The sequence below is a fragment of the Lycorma delicatula genome, chromosome 5, assembly GCF_047948215.1.
Source record: "Lycorma delicatula isolate Av1 chromosome 5, ASM4794821v1, whole genome shotgun sequence".
Classification (NCBI taxonomy): Eukaryota; Metazoa; Arthropoda; class Insecta; order Hemiptera; family Fulgoridae; genus Lycorma; species Lycorma delicatula.
The window spans coordinates 45,815,667-45,835,781 of record NC_134459.1 but is presented as its reverse complement, the minus strand read 5'-3'; the positions used below and the strand labels follow the sequence as shown (position 1 = coordinate 45,835,781).

At 30.6% G+C, this 20,115-nt stretch overlaps 1 protein-coding gene across 8 annotated transcripts in view; it reads left to right on the top strand.

The window, feature by feature from the left end:
* The window catches only part of Hex-A (Hexokinase A), a 315,316-nt gene that overhangs the window by 252,933 nt on the left and 42,268 nt on the right, over positions 1-20,115 (top strand). Inside the window, exon 1 of one of the 8 annotated variants that reach the window (XM_075366029.1) lies at positions 14,222-14,269. The exons of the other annotated variants lie outside the window; for them this stretch is intronic. Within the exon in view, the coding sequence (XP_075222144.1) occupies positions 14,237-14,269 (33 nt within the window). The 5' untranslated portion in view covers positions 14,222-14,236. Of the gene's footprint in view, positions 1-14,221; positions 14,270-20,115 lie in introns of those variants that run through there. 8 annotated transcript variants of the gene reach the window in all.

Genomic DNA, 20,115 nt, shown 5'->3' with positions numbered 1-20,115 from the left:
TTAAAATCGTCAAACCTGAATAATTTCCATGAATATTATCCTTTGACATCTGTATTTAGGTCGTTTTCGGTTGACATATGGATTTTTGTCATAAAATGACGTATATTCTAATGATAATTACCGTATTTCGTCATATTTTCTTTGATCGTGTATATTTTGCGGCATCATGAGGAAAACTTAAAACTAGCACCCAATATTCTACGTGATATTTTTCCCCCTTAGTAGGCTTTTTTTATTAGAAGAGCTGTAATCGGGGCGAAAACATTTACTTGCCGTAATTCGAAAATAAAGCGTTAATAGATCCATATTTATATGAAACTTTTTCCTTATTTTCACCAGTAGAACATTGCCTGAAAATTTATCAGTTTCTTCGTTGGGACGGTCTGTATAAAATTTTATAAATTACATAAATTATATATATATATATATATATTAATGAAAAATTTGAAAATGAAGATAAAGTTAAGAATATAATTATATTTTTCGTAAATCTTTACAAGTTGTTACAAGAAAAATGTGATTTAATTAGATAAATTGTTATTTTGCGTTGAAATTCGATAAATTATTTATAATAATTATTTATTTATAATTATATTTATAATAATAAATTATTTATTCAAAAATAAAATCACAAATTGTATTCTTTCGAACATACATGTTCGGACCACGAAAATATAATATTAATGTTTTTTTCAGATTTTCCTCTTTCGCCTCGAGACTTCTTTCATTCTCTCACTACACTGTGTTATTTAGTTCTTTCACTATGCACGACTAATTTATTATTAAAGGAAAGTTTTTTTAACATTATATTTTATATATTTTTATAATTAATTTGTACTGACCTCAACATAATTTAGACGTTTTCAGAGGAAGATCTTTATGAATAAATTAATTGAATGATGACCTCATATTCTAAGCAATTTGAATTTTATTCGCCAATGACTGCAAAATATTGCTATTGACCCGCGGTCATTTTTATAATCATCGTAAAATAATGTTACAATTACTTTTAAGTGATTTTAATAATTGTCTAAGCTGCTGTCATAAGAAAAAGCTTTACAGATAGGGGAAGAATCAGGCGTTTATGTAGTGTCTTTCTATTCTTCACAATTATTGGTTTAATAATTGTTAAATTATAAAAACTACATTTCACGAGAGAGATGTGACATTGTCGGTCAACAAGGAATACGCTTTTGTTAATTCGACATTGAACTTGACTTTAATATTCAAGGATTCTATCCGACTTCATATAATTATAAATAAGCTTGAAGTTAAATGAAATATACATCCGTTTTTATTTTTAAACAATATTAATTATTCTTTTTTTATTTTTACTACTTTTGAATAATAGCTTATTAAAAAAATTAAGGGTCAACTACTGTCTATTTTTTTTTTAAATTCGTTCTAGTCTCATAGAACCAGGCATAAGATTTCAGTTATGAATTCTTCTTTTGATGTTATTTCTTTTCCTTTCTTCCCATTATTTTCTAATTGTAAGTGCACGTGCTTTCGTTGTTTCTTCACGCCATTTTAAATTTGATGTTTTCTCTTTAACCTGAAAGTTCCTTATTCCTCTCATCAAATCTGTATGAACACTCCTATTTCCTAAATCTTCCAATTTGATATTCTTCATTTCCATTTCATCCTTTTAACGTCTTTAAACCAGTTTATTGTTTTCTATTTTTCAAAACAGCGGTTCGCTAATGCATCATTATTCATTATTTTTATGGGGCCATGAATGTGACTTCATAAATATGACTTTCTATGTTATCTTCTCATCTGAATGATGATATTATTTCAGTTTTATTGTTTAGACTTATCGCATCTTAAATTTTTATTCTTCATTTACTATCGTAGAAGCTGCTTTAAAATTCTTTTATTTCATTTCCATTACAAACTTTTTTCTTATGTCCAATATTCTATAGCATATGTTGTTTTTGGTTTAACCAAAGTTTCATAAACTAGTTTGATTTTTTGTTAAAATTATTTCAAGGTAGGGAAAAATTATGTTTATCATTGTAAATGTTTAATTCGGTTCACATTTTAAATAATTTAACGTTTGAGAATTTTATGAAACCACACCGGAATAGATTTCAACCAATTTTATTTTTTGATTTTAAGCAGAATTATAAGAGCGGATGTGTTCTAGCTTTTTTTGTTTTGATCCGATTTCAATTGAAAGACTATTGTGTGAATCCTACTAAAAAATACCCAAACTAGATTTCAGCAAGTTAAAAAATGATTTTAATTCGTTAATTTTGTATTTTGTGGCCTGTCGTATACAAAAATAATTAACGAAGGAGATAAGATGGATGGAGAGATTCCACACGTTCGTAAGAATTGTTGACTACTCCAGATCAGTGGTACTTAGACTAGCGAGTTAATAATTACTATTCAAACTAATGCAAATACACCTGATAATATTTATGTGAAAATTCTTAATAATTTGCAGTTTTTTTCTAAAGTTAATTCCCTATGTTGTAGAAATTTATCAAATGAAATAAAAATTAATAAATAAACTTAACATGGGCAAAAAACCGAAAAAAACGATAAAAATAATGCTCTTCAGATTTTTAGGATTGTTTTCAGTTTGGCACATTTTATTAAATATAAAATTTTTAAAGAAAACATTTAAAAATATATTTATAATTATTTCTTCTTTAACACAATAAATTTTTTTTTTTGTTTTCAATGATTTCATTGGTTTGATGCAGCTTTCCAAGATTCTCTATCTACTTGCCAGTCGCTTCACTTCGGTATACCACCTTACATCCTACTTCCCCAACAATTTGTGTTGCATATTCTAATCGTTGCTGCCTGCACAATTTTTCCCATCTACCTTTCCCTCCAGTATCACAGCGACTATTCTAGGTTGCGTTATGATGTGGCCATAATTCTGTCCCTTCTTTTAGCTATATTTTTCCAAATGCTTCTTTCATCATCAATTTGCCGCGACACCTCTTCATTTGTCACTTTATCTACCATCTGATTTTTAATTCTAGAACACCACATTTGAAAAGCTGCTAATCTTTTCTTCTATCCAACAAGAAGCTACGCTCTAAACATATACTTATGCTTTCTCGTTATACTTTGTTTACTCCTTTTAATTAATTTTTTTTTTCCTATTTAAAATCGAAGGTTGAATTATTTTTTTTTTTACTCTCGCACGTATTTGAAGATAATTTTTTATTAAAATATTACTTTTTTCTTTATGTACAGTATACATAAAAATAAATAATATAAGGTAAATATGGCATTTAAAAAAAAAAAACATAATAAAAGTTATTGATGGTGTTTTGACTTAACCGTATTAATAAAATTGATTCTTCAAAAATAATCTTAGTAAATTTGTAATATAATAGGGCTGATTGGGAAGTGTAATAAAATCAGGGCTTTAATATATCACTCATAATTGAATAGTCCCCTAATCATGTCATTAATATTGAATGGATTGATAAATTGTGACAATTAACTTTAATATCGATGATATATTTAACCTGTTATAGGTCTGATAAATTATGTGCATGTATACTACATAATTGTTTAATCATTTTTCAAATCGTATATTATTTTTATAAAACAAAAATAATATAGAATGAACGAAAAATGAACTATTCTACTTAGGTAGTACAGTAAAATTCATTTATAACGAGGTCATTTGTAACTGAATCCAGTTGTAACGAGTAAAAAGAAAAAATTGTTGTCCGTATTATTAATGTATGTAAAGTTTGTTTGTACGAGCTAATAACAAAGTAAGAAGTCTGTTATAACGAACAGATTATTTTCTTTCGAATAGTAAATTTGTTCCCCGAGTAATAAAAACGTGAATGATTTTACAATACATGTACAGAAACTAAATTTTAGCCATTATTACTGCATTTCTATAATAATGAATGCCATAACGTCGTTCAATTAGACTAGGGAGGCAATGACTTTTTCACAATAAGTGAAAGTGGGTAATAAGAAACGACCAGATGCAGTAGTAAGCAATTTATAGATTTGTACTGGCTATTTCTGGATTCTAGGAGATTCCATTCCTCCACTATTATGAAGTTTATATAGGGGTAGAATGGGGATGGGAAGAGAGAGTAACATTATTGCAGTCGAGATTCAGGTAATAGATTCTTAAACGGATTTGTTTGCTATTTTGCACCTTACATTCCTGTGTTTAACTCGGTCCGAAGTCATTGTATTTTCTGCGAGAGTGAGGTGGTGTATTTTGATAAATTTTTACGACACAGAAGTAATGTCGGGCGTTAAAAAAAAATTCTTTCAGTTTGCGACAAATTAAAAATTATTGAGGGATTAGAAAACGGACGATCTAATTCTGACGTGTGTGTCCCGTAGACGGGTGAGTATCACACATAACTTACACTTTTGTGGTGAAATACTTTGTAACACACAAGTAGGAACTCACACGTAAAGACTCATCTGTCAAATGAATGTAGATACCAAGTGTGCTTTAGCAGGGAATGGACAGTACCCCTCATAAAGAAAATAATAAATTTGCACTAAGGTATTAATTGCATTTTAGTTACTATTATTGCAAATCAGTGAGTAAAAATATATAAATAAAATAACTCTACAGTAAACTTGAGATAGAAAGAGCCTAACCACCGGATTAATTTATCGGTTAAACACGATATTGCAAATCAGCTGAAGTCGAGAATTATAAGTTCAAATCCTAGTAAAGGCTGTTACTTTTATACAGATTTGAATACTAGATCGTGGATATCTGTGTTTTCTGGTGGTTGGGTTTTAATTAACCACACTGCTCAGGAATGGTCGACCTGAGACTCTACAAGACTACAATTCATTTACATTCATATATATCACCCTCACTCATCCTCCGAAGTTAATACTTTACGGTGGTTCCGGAGGCTAAATAGAAAAAAAAAGAGAAGCTAGTTTGATCCTAAAACGTAAATATTTGTAAAAAAAATCCGATACCTTATTTTTGATATGATCACACCATAAGATCTCTTTAAATAAAGCTATTCAAACTACATTTGCTTGGAAACCAAAATAATCGTACACACACGTATCCTAGAGATATTTTCAATATTTTGGGGGTATACAACTGTAACACTGTTTCAGAAAAGTCTGTTTGGATATTGGAAACATGATTTCTTGAAATATATCATTGCTCTCCCATAAATCATTTACATTTAATTTTAAACAGTGGTGGCTCGCCTATAGGCACTGTGGAACTACAGCACCCCCTATTTCCACTTTACATTATCGGTAACATTTATGAGTCCTTTTTTCTTTAATTCTTTCTTTATACTTGTACAATATATAATCTTTAATCTTAATGTCTGTAGCCATCCTCCCTAAAAATATACAAAAATCTTTTTATGGAACTGTGCACTTCACAGTTCCAGCGGCGTGGTGTTTGCCCGTTGTTCGCATGCACACATAAGAAACTGCACGCGAGACTGCGAGGGAGAGAGCACGGTCGTTTCCGCAGTGCCGACCCTGATGTGCTGGTGAAATGAAAGATTGTTTTTTTTTTTACTCCGCGTGTGTATGGAACATTCCTTGTTCGTTCTTTTTTCTAGTTTAGTCGGTAAAAGGAATATGAAAGTGGTTTCGTTTAGTGATCAGAAGATGGCGGAAAGCATGGACTCTTTGATTTGGAAATCTGTCCAAAATCACGCTGGAAGGACGAAAGAGAAGGTAATTAGTAAAAACTAATTATATAAAGCACCATTGGACTAGTGTTTTTAAGCGGACATCTTATTATCTAATAATACTAAAAAGTATTATCTGTATGGACATTTTATTATTTATTCGGTTAAACCGAATACGGGTTTTAAGCACGATGTGCGTAAAAACCGTGTATCGTATTCTTGAATGTAATAAAGTGTTGAATTAGATTATCTTTCCTCCAGCTATATTTGATTAATTTTCTTCGGTTCTTTTATTTTATAGAAAACCATGGCCTTGAAATTACCCAGAAAAACTCATTTCACCCCCTACTAATTTTAGCTACGAGTCGTCACTGATTTTAAAATAGTTGTGAAATATATTTAACAAAAATTAATAATAAAATGTTGATTAGGAAGTTTAATGGGTAGGGAAGGTTTAACAATGACGAAGGCTTGTAATTGGGCCTGTATGAGTATGAATCATCCACTCAATACCAGTTACCACTTCCTCTTTATGTACGTGTATATCCGACGATCTAAATCATTTTGTCCTAACTTAACCTGTGAATCCCCTTTTCCTAAATTATCCTATTTTACTCGAATGCATCACACGTTCTATCCTTCATCATTCTATTGTAAAAATAATAGTTATTACGTTCACTTACAGAAATTTAATAACTACTTAAAATTGTGAATCAGTGTTTCGACCTACATTGTTTATTATTGAAGGTTAAATAATTACTAGTTATACGTAAAATATTTTATTTATTATGGTGTTATTTACACATCATTAAATTACAAAATTGTTTGACCTTTAAATTCAAGTTCATATTAATTTTATTGTATTTGACTTACTTATATAAGCCGCTGTGTTATTATTTAGTGTTATTACACCATTATAAGAATGTTTGCGTATTATCTTTTGAGCGGCTGACTGGATTCTAATTCTAATTACAAGATTCTTAAATAAGTTTTTTTTCTGTTTAGCCTCCGGAACCAACGTAAGGTATTATTACTTCAGAGGATGAATGAGGATGATATCTATGAATGTGAATAAACAAGTATTAGTAGTAATTAAATTGTACTACGCGTTAGAAAATTTAAGTTTAATCTGTAAATTTATATTTGAAAACGATGTCTTATAACCTCCTTTATCCATTTCAGGTTATGTATATCTTTTTCGTTAATTTAAAAAAAAAATTCAAAGTAAAATAATTAATCTTTAATTAAAAAAAAAAAAAAATACATTCGTGATGCTATTATATAATTAAAGTTAATATAAAAAAAAACCGCTAAGCAACAATTGAATTCAAAGCGTTCAAGCGTTTTCGGAATTAAATTCCATCTTCAGGAACTGTCTTATTCGTCCTATTTGTAATAGTAATTAAATCTTAAGCAAATATCACGATTTTATAATTAACATGTGAAGTTGTAATTACTGTTACTAATAGAACGAATATGAGAGTTCCTGAAGTTGGAATTTAATTCCGAAAGCGCTTGAACGCTTCGAATTCAATTGTTGGTAAGCGGGTATTTTGTATATTAGCTTTAATTATATACTTATAACAACGAGCCATGCTTAACAAAAAAAAAAAGCTGTTATAGTTGATCACGTTAAACTAGCTTTTTCCGTAATTCGTCCTTCAACCAGTATTTAAAGATAATTCCAAATTCTCTCTTTAACTAAATAGTAATAGATTGTTTAATCGCCGGAAGTTAAGTCGTAAAGGACAAAACAGAAAAGAAATAATTTATTAGATTGGTTAAGCGAAATTAAAAAAGAAATATGAAATATAACGGATTTGTGATTAGTTGAAGGGTAAAATTGGGATCTTTTACCACGCGTTTTAAGAAACCCGGTCGCAGAGGATTTATAGTCTCCAAGAGCTAGAGCCGAAAAAGTGGTTTGATGTTTTTGGTGGAGGTAATTTTTTGGAAATCGATGATTTACTAACGTTAAGGATCCGAGCGGGCTGACAAATTTATTGGTGCAGGAACCAGATAAAACAAGTGAAAGGTGCCATTTTTCCGGGAAACCCTACCCATCGATGTGCTACACCTAAGATCAAAAGGGCTGACAGGTAGGTTGCGGCGAAGGGATTGACGGAACGGAGGGGTTAAAGTTGTCCAGAATTTCTGCAAAAAAATTTAATCGCGAATATGTCAACCAATTGAACCATTTTTCCCTTAAAATTTAATAATGAATGAGTAAAAATGGCTGACAACTTGGTTGGTACGTAAGGCAGTAAAAAGGGGTTATATTGTCGCGCGCCCATGTATGCACTGTGCGCGTGGAGCTTACAGATACGCGCTGTATGTTTGCAAAAAACTTAGTTAAATGCATTTTTTTATGCTTTTTGCGATCATTAATGTTTAACAATTTAATTTTGCGAATAATTGCACATCGTGGAAGGAAATGTTATGTATGGTTTACAATTTTTATATGAAAATAGTACATAACACTTGTCAAGAAAAATGTTATCTTCTGTTTGTTAAATGAAAGTGAATGGTAGATTCTTATAGTATTTTTATGCTGATTTCATATATGTTAATAGAATTTTTTCTATGGAGCTCAGTTTTTTATAATTGAAATTTCTTTTGAAACAAATAATGTATAGTGAACGTAATATGATAATATATTACATGAAATTTGTATTCACCTAAAATCTATTTCTTTTTGATTTTCTGCTGTAATTTGCTGTAGGTAGATCCCTTTTTACATTTGAACAGTAGTCGGCTAATATTTTTGGATTCCATTTTTTCTGGTATCGTGATTCTGTTGTAGATATTTCCTGGTGAAAGGGTTCATGTTAATCACTGATGCGCGGATATTTTTAGGGGAAAAATCCAAATATGAATGTAAAAAATTGATTTTGAGCGACATGTTACATCAAAGTTCTTTATAGTTTTGAAGGAGTTCATTCACAAGTTCTCTGTAATTATTGGCCTTATGGTTTCCAGGGAAGCTGTTTACCACATTTTGAAATGATTTCCATGCAGCAACCTCAAAGCCATTCAAACATTCATCAAACGCCAGATCACTCAATGTTTTTAATAAACCTAGCTTAATGTGTAGTGGCGAAGAAAAACTCTCTGTTTTTACTGATGCCTGACTAAAATTCTTCTCTCCTACAGTCACTACCTCTCTCTTTGGCCACTGCTCTTTTATGCAATTGGTTTTTCCTATTCCTGCTGTCCCACTCACACAAAAAGCAACAGAACTTAATATTTTCAAGCTGCTGTCCAAGTAAAGGCGCTATTACTTTTAGATCTCCACAGATATGCCATAAATATCTCTTTTACTGAATCCTACTCAATACAAGTTTCATATTTTCATAAGACTCCTTCATGTGAACAGCGTATGCTAATGGTATTGAGGGGTATTTATTTCCAATGTGAAGTAGAACAGCTTTCAAACTAAGCTTTGACAAGTCAATAAAAAGTTGCCACTCGTCAGGACTGTGCATATGTACCAAAGATTTCAGTAAATAGTCCACATCATTACAGTATACTAAGTTTTCGTACTGAGAGAAGAAATGTTCAATTTCTAACTGTCTGTCACGGAAAGCGGTATTTTAGTGATTGGTTGTAAAGGATGCCATTCTTTCAGTCTTGATGCCAGTATTTCTGCTTGATTCTTTGATAAATTTAGATCACAAACCAGGTCATATAATTCTGACTGATTAATTAAATGGGGTTCAGTATATCTATTTTCAGAAGTTTGGATCTCTTTCTTCATCGCCTGATAAGTCAGCACAAGATTCAACATTTTCATTTTCTTCTAACTTCCTTGTTTTTGCTGGTACTGGAATTGAAAGTTATGTGGCACTGGGCGCTTGACAGAGGGAATATCAGGGTATTTAACACTCTAGTCTAGTCTAGCTTTAGCTGTTATTCCAGATATCTTTATTACACAAAAATAACAGTCTGTGGTGTGATCCTTCAGTTCTCTCCAAACCGTTGAAATTGCAAATGGCACGTGACGAGATCCATATTTAGCCAACCAGTCAATAGCGTTACACAAGAAATTTGAGGAGCCCAATTTGACCTGATCACCTAATTTACATCCAAAATACAGTTCATACGGATTTTTTACCAGTGGAGTTATTTCTTTTCTGAGACTTCAACGTTACGTCACCACAGATTAGTAGAAATTGTTTGGATGATTAATGCAACTGCGAGGTATTTTGTTAATACATTAAAATAACTGATATTGTTTCCAAAGAAACACTTTATAAACACACTAATTTAATAAACATACTTTCACTTTACTGAACAACAAAAACCTGAATGTTACAAAATTAAAAATGTTTCTCTAGACTATACGACAGTTTATAAGTTATATAATGACAGGAATAACTAATGAATGGATGACATGTTTTATAGTAAGATGCAAATATCAAGAGCGAGTCACATTCTTGTTTATTTTAATTAGTGTGTAAAAAATAAAGATGACTTAATGTCTAACAAATAAATGTAACAATAATTAAGGGACTGTAGTAAGTAAAAGCTAATTAGTTTATAAATAATATAATAAAATACGTTCACAAAATGCTACGCTTATGGAGTTCATCCATGATACTACCGGAAAGTAAGAATGGTAGTTACAAAAAATGTAAGCCTGATAGAAGAATATTATGATTTCATATTTAAAATCGGCATGAAAAATACTAAGAATCTGAATTATTCACATTCATTTAACAAAATCATTGTTGAGCAGTGAAATGAGCTATTTAGTTAGCAACAATGCATGAACTTTAAATAACTCAACAAACAAATTTTTGACAAAGTAGGAAATATTGAAAATTTATTGTCATATACAATTTTATTTAAAAAGTATGATAACCACAAAGATCAAACCGCTTTTTCGGCTCTAGCTCTTGGACTATTAGTTCCGACGCAACTTCTGTAGACTTCTTCTTGTTCACTTAAAAAGTAACTATGATTGTTTTGCCCTACCTCTTGCTTTTGGATATTTATTTTTCATAATTACAATTTATAATTTTTTACGTTACTGATAATAATTCATTAGTCCGGTAAAGAGAGTTGTAAGCAACCTAACATGAATCAAAACTTGCTCCATAAAATTACTTTTTTTTTGTGGAAATAATTCACCACAGAAGCGTACATAGCAATATGGACTTTTGTAGCGTATGGAAATCGTGCAATATTTGTTTGACTGGTGTAATGGTACCACTCCATCACGGAAATCGGCAAATTTATCTTCTCTAATAATAAATATCTTTGTCTGTAACTCTTCCATGAGACAAATCATTCTTTATCATAGTGTCTGGATGTATATTTCACATCTCTAATATCTGAGAAACCTTTCTTGATAGGCATTTATTGATTTCTATTTGTTTAGATGTATTAGTTTCGATGTTTTACGAAATTTAAAAGATTTTAAGACTTAGTTAATACTTTTATTTATGTTAGTTAATACTTTCATTAGTGACTTAATCAGTGTAATGTAATTGTGTACCGATAAATGTATAGTCTTAAACAAACTCAGGCCGACCATTCCTGAGACATGTGGTTAATTGAAACCCAACCACCAAAGAACACTGGTATTCACGATCTAGTATTCAAATCCGAATAAAAGCAACTACCTTTATTAGGATTTCAACCTGAAAACTTCGACTTCGAAATTCCCCGAAGTTATCAAGGAACGTCGCTATTCACCCGTACCATCATTGGATTTAGTCGGGAGAGGCGGAAAGCCTTCCTCAGGTCTTTACTGGTCGTGACTACCGGATTGACAGTTTTCCGCCACCGCCGAGTCGACTTATTCCCTGTCTTCTTCCCAGAACACCTGAAGATTAAACGGTCCGCACGCCGTAACTCTTCCACAACCATGTCGCGAAACTCTCAGCTCCACTGCTATCAGAGATATTTCCCGTACTTAGACATGGGAAACTCCCCTCTCAGCAGATCGACTCCCCACAACTTGGGAAAACCCCTCCTCTTCCGGTGGGGTCATTTTCGTGGACCGATGCTTGTCGGCCATGATGACAATAGTAAAAATACAAAAGTCAGAAATAACTAAATCAACAATTAATTAATTACATAAAATATATAATTAATTAATTAAAAATTAAGCAATCTCTACAATATTGATTAAAATAACGCCAAAAAAAGTCAAACAATTAATTAAAATATATAATTAATTGAATGCGTAAAACTGTAAACAAAAGGTTGACCAGGTGAAATTTTTCTAACTACAAATGTAAACATTGCAGCACTGTTGGAGGGAAAAGATTTCTCAAAATTTCCCTCCGCTCAAAACAGCTGATATTTATATGAAAATATAAATAACTAAATAAAATTATTCGACTAAGCAGACTACTAGACGAATGTAAACAAGAAGATTAATAAATCAAACAACTGTGGTTACCAATAAATAATCCATAGCAACCGTAGGTAGAATATTAAATATAAACGCAAAACAGTTATTTGAATAACATAAGTCACAAAACATTAATTAAACACAATAAAAAATGTTAATTAACAAAACAAAAATGAAACTTGACGCAATAAAAGTCACGAAAAGCGAATCACGCTGGCTAAGTACTTATAGCCTAACAACAAAACAAACTATAATAAAAATATATTAAAAAATTTATTTTTTTTGTATTTTTATTATAGTTTTATAATAGTTGAACAAAACTACTAACAACACGAAACAACGAAAATCAAACAGTAAAACGTAAAAACAACAAAGCTAGAACAGTAAACCCCAATGATAATCATAAATGCACGGACCACAAACAACGCGACTGCATGCAACCTACCAGAGTTATTGAAATGTTGTGATGAGCAAATTAAAATTTAACTTGTTCAGTTCAGGTACTTATTCAATCATGCCAAAGTTTCTCTACAAAAGATTTATGTAGAATAAAAACAGGGTATGTTTTCACCTAACCAAAAATAAAAATAAAGAAAAAAAGACAAATGTTTCAGTAAATACTTGACGTTTATTTGACATTAAAAAAAAAAATAGGTAAATAATTAACACTTTTCTAATTTTAGTGCTGAAATGAAAAAAAATTTCTTTGAATATAATATTGAATTTTGCAGGTCAATGTAAATTAGGTAAAAGCGTGTATAATATATACTTCTAAGCTATTTATTTTCTCTGTATTAATTCTAGCCCCGTTTCTTGATTTAGGGCTTGTTAAGCAGCCTTGTATGTAATGAGTATACATGTACAGTCATTGGTTCATTGTAGTGACGATTCATTGTATCTGGTGTGAGGGAAGCCTAGTGAACAATTACGTCACACAGACATTTATTGGTGTAGAAGCGTCAATTCAACACTAGCGTTACCGTTCGCGGTTATGACCAGTAAAGTTACCTCCGTATAACGTGACGTAATTTGTTGATAAATCACTGATATCCCTTCCTCCGTGGCGCGAATGGTAGCGTCTCGACCTTTCATCCGGAGGTCCCAGGTTCGAATCCCGGTCAGGCATGGCATTTTCACACACGCTACAAATCATTCATCCCATCCTCTGAATTTGCTTCTTTATACTCTGATTACAGCATGTAGATATTCAAAATTATTTTCTTGAAGTTTAATTTCAACTGAAGCTTTTTAACCCTATGTATGATTGTACTTGATGTACGGTAATATGGCTTTTAGGTAGATTTCATGAAAGCTGCCTATTTTAATGGGTACCATAATTCGATCTCGGAAAAATTTCGACATACCTTTGCGTTTCACATCTCCCAGGCCTCAAAACTTTATCAGCTCAAAATTTATATATATATATATAATATATGTTTTTTTTCACATTCTTATGGTCAATGATAACTGTCGTATTTTTGCCCCAATCACTTTCATACTGTTCCTTACAAATAACTCGTTCCAAAATCTCAGTCTAGTTCGTTAACTGCCAAAATCGGACCATGGAGTTGGAAATGGTGGCGGGGGGCTTTTTCAAAAAAACAAAATATCGCTACAATTTTCTTATTAAGTAAACTGTCGAATTCGTTTAAAGTTTCTACTATTCTTTTAATAAGGGCCTAAAACTTATCTAAGTAAAGTTTTTTGGTATCACCAACCATTTGCCCAGGGGAGGTGGAAAAAATGGGGTTTTGAAGATATAAAAAATCATACCTCCCGTAATAGGCACAGTATCGAATCTGTTTAAAGTGGTCGTTAGTCCTCTAAACATTACCTAAAACGTTTGTCTGTAACAATTTTTCATATGAATCAACCTTTACGGCAAGGGATGACCAAAATGTTACTGGAATTGTAAGATGGGGGGGCTTGTCGTATGCTAAAATGTGAAACTTTTTTCGCATGCAACCATTATCGAATTGAGTAAATTTGAAGTTTTTCTTAAATTTAAGATGGAAATCCTTTTTATCTTCCTCCTAGCACCGGTGAAATGTATGTCAGTCTTCCGGCGGGCCGAAAGGATTTTTTCTTTTCTTGTTGTTTTTTCTTTAAATTATTTGATTTTTAATAGGTCTTTTTTACCATTTCTATTCATCCCATGTAATAATAATTACTTTCATGTTTTCCCAGATAAATCCCTACAAGATGTTATCTATGGATGTTTAAACCTTCAATCACAGCTATGGAGAAAGGATATCCTGTTCTTACATCCGAAGTAATTTCTTAATAATATATCTTTGGCATTATGATAAATCTATTAGATCCTGTTTTAATTGAAGAGGATATACGGCACAGTATTAAAATTTTGTACATAATTTTACATTATATATCCCCCATTATGAATAGATTTACAAATTTATCATGTATTTCTATAAAATATTGTCATAATATGACTTGTGTTATGAGAATATTATAAAACAGTTTTTAATTGCCGCTTCAATCTGTTTATATTTTTTATCTTCGTAAAATGTGACCTTTATTCCAATTCTCTAAGGGGGGGTCTCGTATAAATCCTCAATGACTTCTTATCGTTGTTAGTTGTCACTATAATTATTGGATGTAAAATATAAGATCTTTTACAATTTTAATCAAGCATAAACTAGTTAAAAATATGAAAGGAGAGTATTAACAAACATTTTTCAACTACTTTTTCCATAGTATTTTATCAATGTATTAATTACTTACTGTAAACGGAAGTAACACAATTGCATAGTGTCATATTAATTTAATGACTGAACAACTTTTTTACTTCAGTAAATCAACATTTTTTTTTTTTTTTATTATCCTTGGCGATTTAAAAATAATTGGAGAAAGGCTAATGTGCAGTCATTATTTTAATTGAAAATTGTCAGATTTATTATTATTAAGACAATGAATGATTCCTCAAGTTATACGCTCTCTCTTTACACGGCTGTTCAAAAATAAGTGTAATATATTTAGCTGTATGAATGTATGTATGTTTGTTTGTTCCACCATAGTAGCTCAACCGCTGAACCTATTTAGTTGTATGACCCCGCTTGGAATCTTCACAGGCTATATAAATATGTATGTGTTTTCAACAAATTAAAAAAAAAATTGAAAACAAAATTATACTATATACAAATTAGTGTGTCACCCGCACACTAATTAATTATTCTATATTAAAGAGCAATGTTTTTTGGCAGTCGTATTTTTTAATTTTTAATGACTCTCTTTTAATAATTTTTATTTTTGTCAGTTTTTTCTGTATAATGGTAAATAAAGTAAATATTTAAAAGTAATTATTAATTAGAGGTGTCTGTAGAAAAAAAAGTAAAATTATAATTTTTTTTTTTTTTATAATTCTGATTATATTAAATAAATGATGGTAGTGTCATTAGTGTTAATATACTGTCGACCTTTGTTAGTGTTTGATTGTCAAGGTTATTTAATAGATAATGTATGACGCAAACATAAGAAATAATGTTATTCATTATTGTAATTTACAATAGTGTTTTCTATTCGCAAATGTATTCTTTTCAATCAACATTCATTTATTTTTTTATTAATAGGGTTTTTATTTAATGTTAAAAATAATTATTATTTTAAAAAATAAAATAATGCCCTCTTAATCTGGTAACCTTTAGACTATGCTATTTATCTTGAATAATTTGTATAAATTAATTTTATCGTTATTTGCTATCTATCTAGTAATTTGTGTAAATTAATTTGATCTATATCTATTTAACTGTTAATTGAAGTTGACTTATCTAAGGTGTGAATTAAGGTGTAAAATTTTTTTTTGGTCCTCTATTAGAATGCGAAAATTCTCCTTGTTTGAAAATTTCTCCCGATTTGATTCAAGAATTTTTAGTTTACCACTCAGCGCAATATTATTCTAATTTTAATATCCTTTCTTTAAGTATTTATTACAGAATTTAAATAAAATAAAACACGAAATAAAAGAGAGGTTTCTCACTAAATGAGCAAGTTTTTAGATGATATTTTAAATATTTTATTTTGTAAATAAAGTTCCTCTAGTAGTCTCGTTGTAATTTTTTTTTATTAATTGAAACATTTTTTAACGAATTATATGTAGGCAATTTAAATTAGTTCTTTACTTCCTCTGCTACTGTATAATAAGTATCTGTATAATAATATAAGGAAAAGTAATGCTAATCAGGTCAATGGATAGAGCAAACTCCCACCGGGTTGGTCTTGTGGTGAACTCGTCATCGCAAATCAGCTGATATCGAAGTCGAGAATTCTCAGGTTCAAATCTTAGTAAAAGGGAGTTTATTATACGATCTTGAATACTAGATCGTGGATACCGGTGTTCTTTGGTAGTAGTTGGGTTTCAATTAATGACACATCTCAGGAATGGTCGACCTGAGACTGTACAATACTGCACATCATTTACGTTCATACATATCATTCTCTGAAGTAATATCTTACGATGGTTCCGGAGGCTAAAACAGAAAAAGAGAATGGAAATAGCGATTTTGTTGAAATTTGGCATAATGATTTCTGTGGAACATTGGTGGTATTTTTATTTTGATACCTAGAGAAATATATGGACCTTATGGATTCTGTTCCTCAAAATTTTTTTTAAACAATTTAATGCCTTTTAAGCGGTTAAGATACTTTCTCATGGTGTTTGGTTTTGATGAAATCTCCATTAAGGAGTGGGGGCAAAACACATTCAATTTTTTCCTTTTCTGTACTCCTGTCATATCCTTGTACTAATTAGATCAGGTATGGCTAACATACGGCCTGCGAAAAATATTTCAATATTACCTTTTTTTTATTAGCAATTGAATAATGGAAAAAACGGAAATTTAAAAAAAACTTGCCTAGAAAAATTTGGTTCACTTCAGCTCAACTTATATTAGTGACCAAACTTTTTCTTTAATGATCTAAATAAAAGTACAACAAATTCCATAATAAAATTTTGTTTACTTAAATGAATCGTTTTTGTATTTAACATTTTTTTTAATTTTAATATTTCGTTTGGCCCGTGAAAAAAGTTTTCTTTCCAATTCGGCTCGTACGCAAAAACTGTTGTCCACGCCTGAACTAGATGATTCCATTACATCACTGGATTTATTGGGCAATTTCATCCAACAGTGGAGGAGGCTAATATTTTAAATAAGCCTAATATTTTGTTTTAACTTTGGTATCGTTTACTCAGCTATAATAGTCAGTCAATGAATGAGGTACGGGTTATTTTCTTAATTTCTCAACGTTTCATGACCCAGAGACCCCAGAAACTGGGAGGTTAATGTACGTACGTGTGTTAGCGTGTGTGTGCGTGCTTAGTTTGTGACTGGAACCAATCTTAATGAAATTTTGTATAAAGGTTCGTGTAAATGAGGCAATTTGTTGTTAAACGTTTGGAGCAATATTTGTAGAGGGTGGGGTAGAGATAGCTAGAGATTTTTGGGTCAATATTCTCAAAATTTAAAACATAATCCTAATACATTGATCGCAGTATGTACGTGCACGCTTAATCTTAGCAATTTTAAAAGTATTTTCACCAAAGATTTCCCCTTCCAAAAATAGAAAAAAGCTAATTTTTTATTTATGGTATATTTTTAACAGACCTTTTTTTTATGTATTCCTAACCACAGTATTAGTGCAAGCGACTTAAACTATTTTTTGAGGGAAATATTTGGGTGGGGGAACCAATCAAAGTTTAAACATTACGATTTTTTTTAAATTTTTTAAACTTTTTTAGTGTTTATTTTCATGTGTCATTATTTTTTCCACTATTATATTAGAACAATTTCCTTGTCAGCTTTTTATCTGGCACTTATCGTTTTATTTTATATTTTAGATTGGATTAACCTATTTATAAGAAATTTTGTACGATAAATTCTGATTGTAGATCACTATTTGAAGTGTATTGTGTGTGTGTGTGTGTGTGTGTAGGCTATAGTTTTTACGTCCTTGTACGAAGTAAAGAAAGTATTGTGATCGCATAAAATGTGAATGTTTCCTACATTTTGACCAAAAAAATGTGACTATCCTTGAATCCATTTTGGCTAGTTTCGGCGTAACGTCTCTATGTACGTATGTATCTCGCATAACTGAAAAACGATTAGCCCTAGGATGTTGATATTTTGGATTTTGGACTGTTGTAAAATCTAATTGTGCACCTCCCCTTTTGATTACAATCGATTCAACCAAAAATGTCCAAAAAAGCCCAAAATCCAAAAAAATTGGATTTTCTTAACTGCAGTAATAAGCCCTCATTGAGAGCTTTTCAACGATATGTTGTTGAAAATAAGTGGTACTTATTTTCATTGGTTCTAGAGTTAGGACAAAGTAAAATTTAATTAATGAAATATTTGGATCTTACAAGGGGGAAGGCACATCAGTTCGAATTAGACTTCACCTTTTTTTTTTTAATTTAAATATATTGATTTATTAATAATTATTAACCCTTGTAAATAATAATTCAGTAATAACTAGTAAAATAAGATTTGATGTACTTTTCATTTTAATTCAAAACAATATATATAAATTAAAAAAAAATTATATGTATATGAAGTCGGATTCGAATCGATGTTCAATGGTTACGGATCCGACATGTTCTCACTTACACGACATAACTACTTGAGCGACGTGAAACAAAATTAATGAATTAACCAATGCTGATACGGGGATACCAGGAAAAAATGTGATGCCATCTGGTGTCCACCATATAATGCAATTGTGTAACTGTCCACTTTATTAAAGAACTGGAGGCTCGTATCTCACTTTCAAATAAAATAAGTTTAAGTGAAGTGCAGCAAAAAATTTTCTTATGTAATTTAATAGGCGTACAAGGGAATCATGTAGTGTCCACATCAAGATTTTTAAATTTTCTAAGCATGTTTCATAGAAGAGAACCAAAACGCATTGTATCAGCGGTTTTATACGTACCTAACAGAGTACAGTAACTCTTAAAACGGTGCTCAATTAACACCAGCTTAAGTAAAAGGTCCACCAGCTTAAGTAAACCAGTCCTGTCCCGTCTGAATACATAATATTTGTGGTGCTGGTTTTAGAAGTTACTGTACAAAAGAGCATCAATGTGAACACTATATAAACGAAGTTCGTCTAGTCGCCGCTACACTTTTATCCTGTTATACGTACAAACCCCCTTAACCTTCAGAATATTTCTCCTCGACCGAACATACATCAAACCGCCTCCTGTCACAATTTATGTTTCTTTCATAGTTCAGAAACATCTACAAATCTTTTGAAGAATAATCAACGGTGTAGATGGCACATAACACTTTACTATTCCTTTCTTCGAATCATTCATTCAAACAAATTTTGTTGAGAAACAAAACATTTTTCGGTTAGCCAACATAATTTTATTTTTTGATTACCTGAAATCATAGCTATAGAGCTGTACTGCAAAGAAAGAAAGTATAGTAAGTAATCAGTAAAAAAAAAAAAGGTATGAGTTTTTTGTATTTCTCGACCTTTCTTGACCCAGGGTACCCAAATAACAAAAAAAATTGATGTGGACACTACATGCTTTCTTTGTACGCCTATTAAATTACATATATACATTCTTTGCTGGACTTCATTTAAACTTATTCCGTTTGAAAGTAAGATACGATCTTCTAATTCTTTAATAAAGTCAACAGTCACATTGCTTGAAATATTATTATCAAATATTTATACAGTTATTAATTTAACAATCTTACCTGAAATATTAGGTTAGAATAAAAGTCCCTTTGTATCTATCTAATATTATGTTTTTTAAATTATTATGTTGTAACCATCAACAAAATAAAAACAAACACGAAACAGAAGAAGGGTACGAAATTTTATAGCAATATTTATTATCAAGTAGACTGAAACAAATGCATAAATAAAAATAATACGATTCTAAATTATAATTTTCAATTAATATTAAATAACCAATGCTTCTTCACCAAATCTGATGTGGACACCACTACTAAATTACATATACACATTTTTAAAAGTAGACTAATAACTTTTGATATTTTTCATACATGTTTTATTGCTATTACTGAATTATTATTTATTGTAAAATTTCGTTTACGATCAGTGGTTAATAATTATTAATAAATGAACATAATT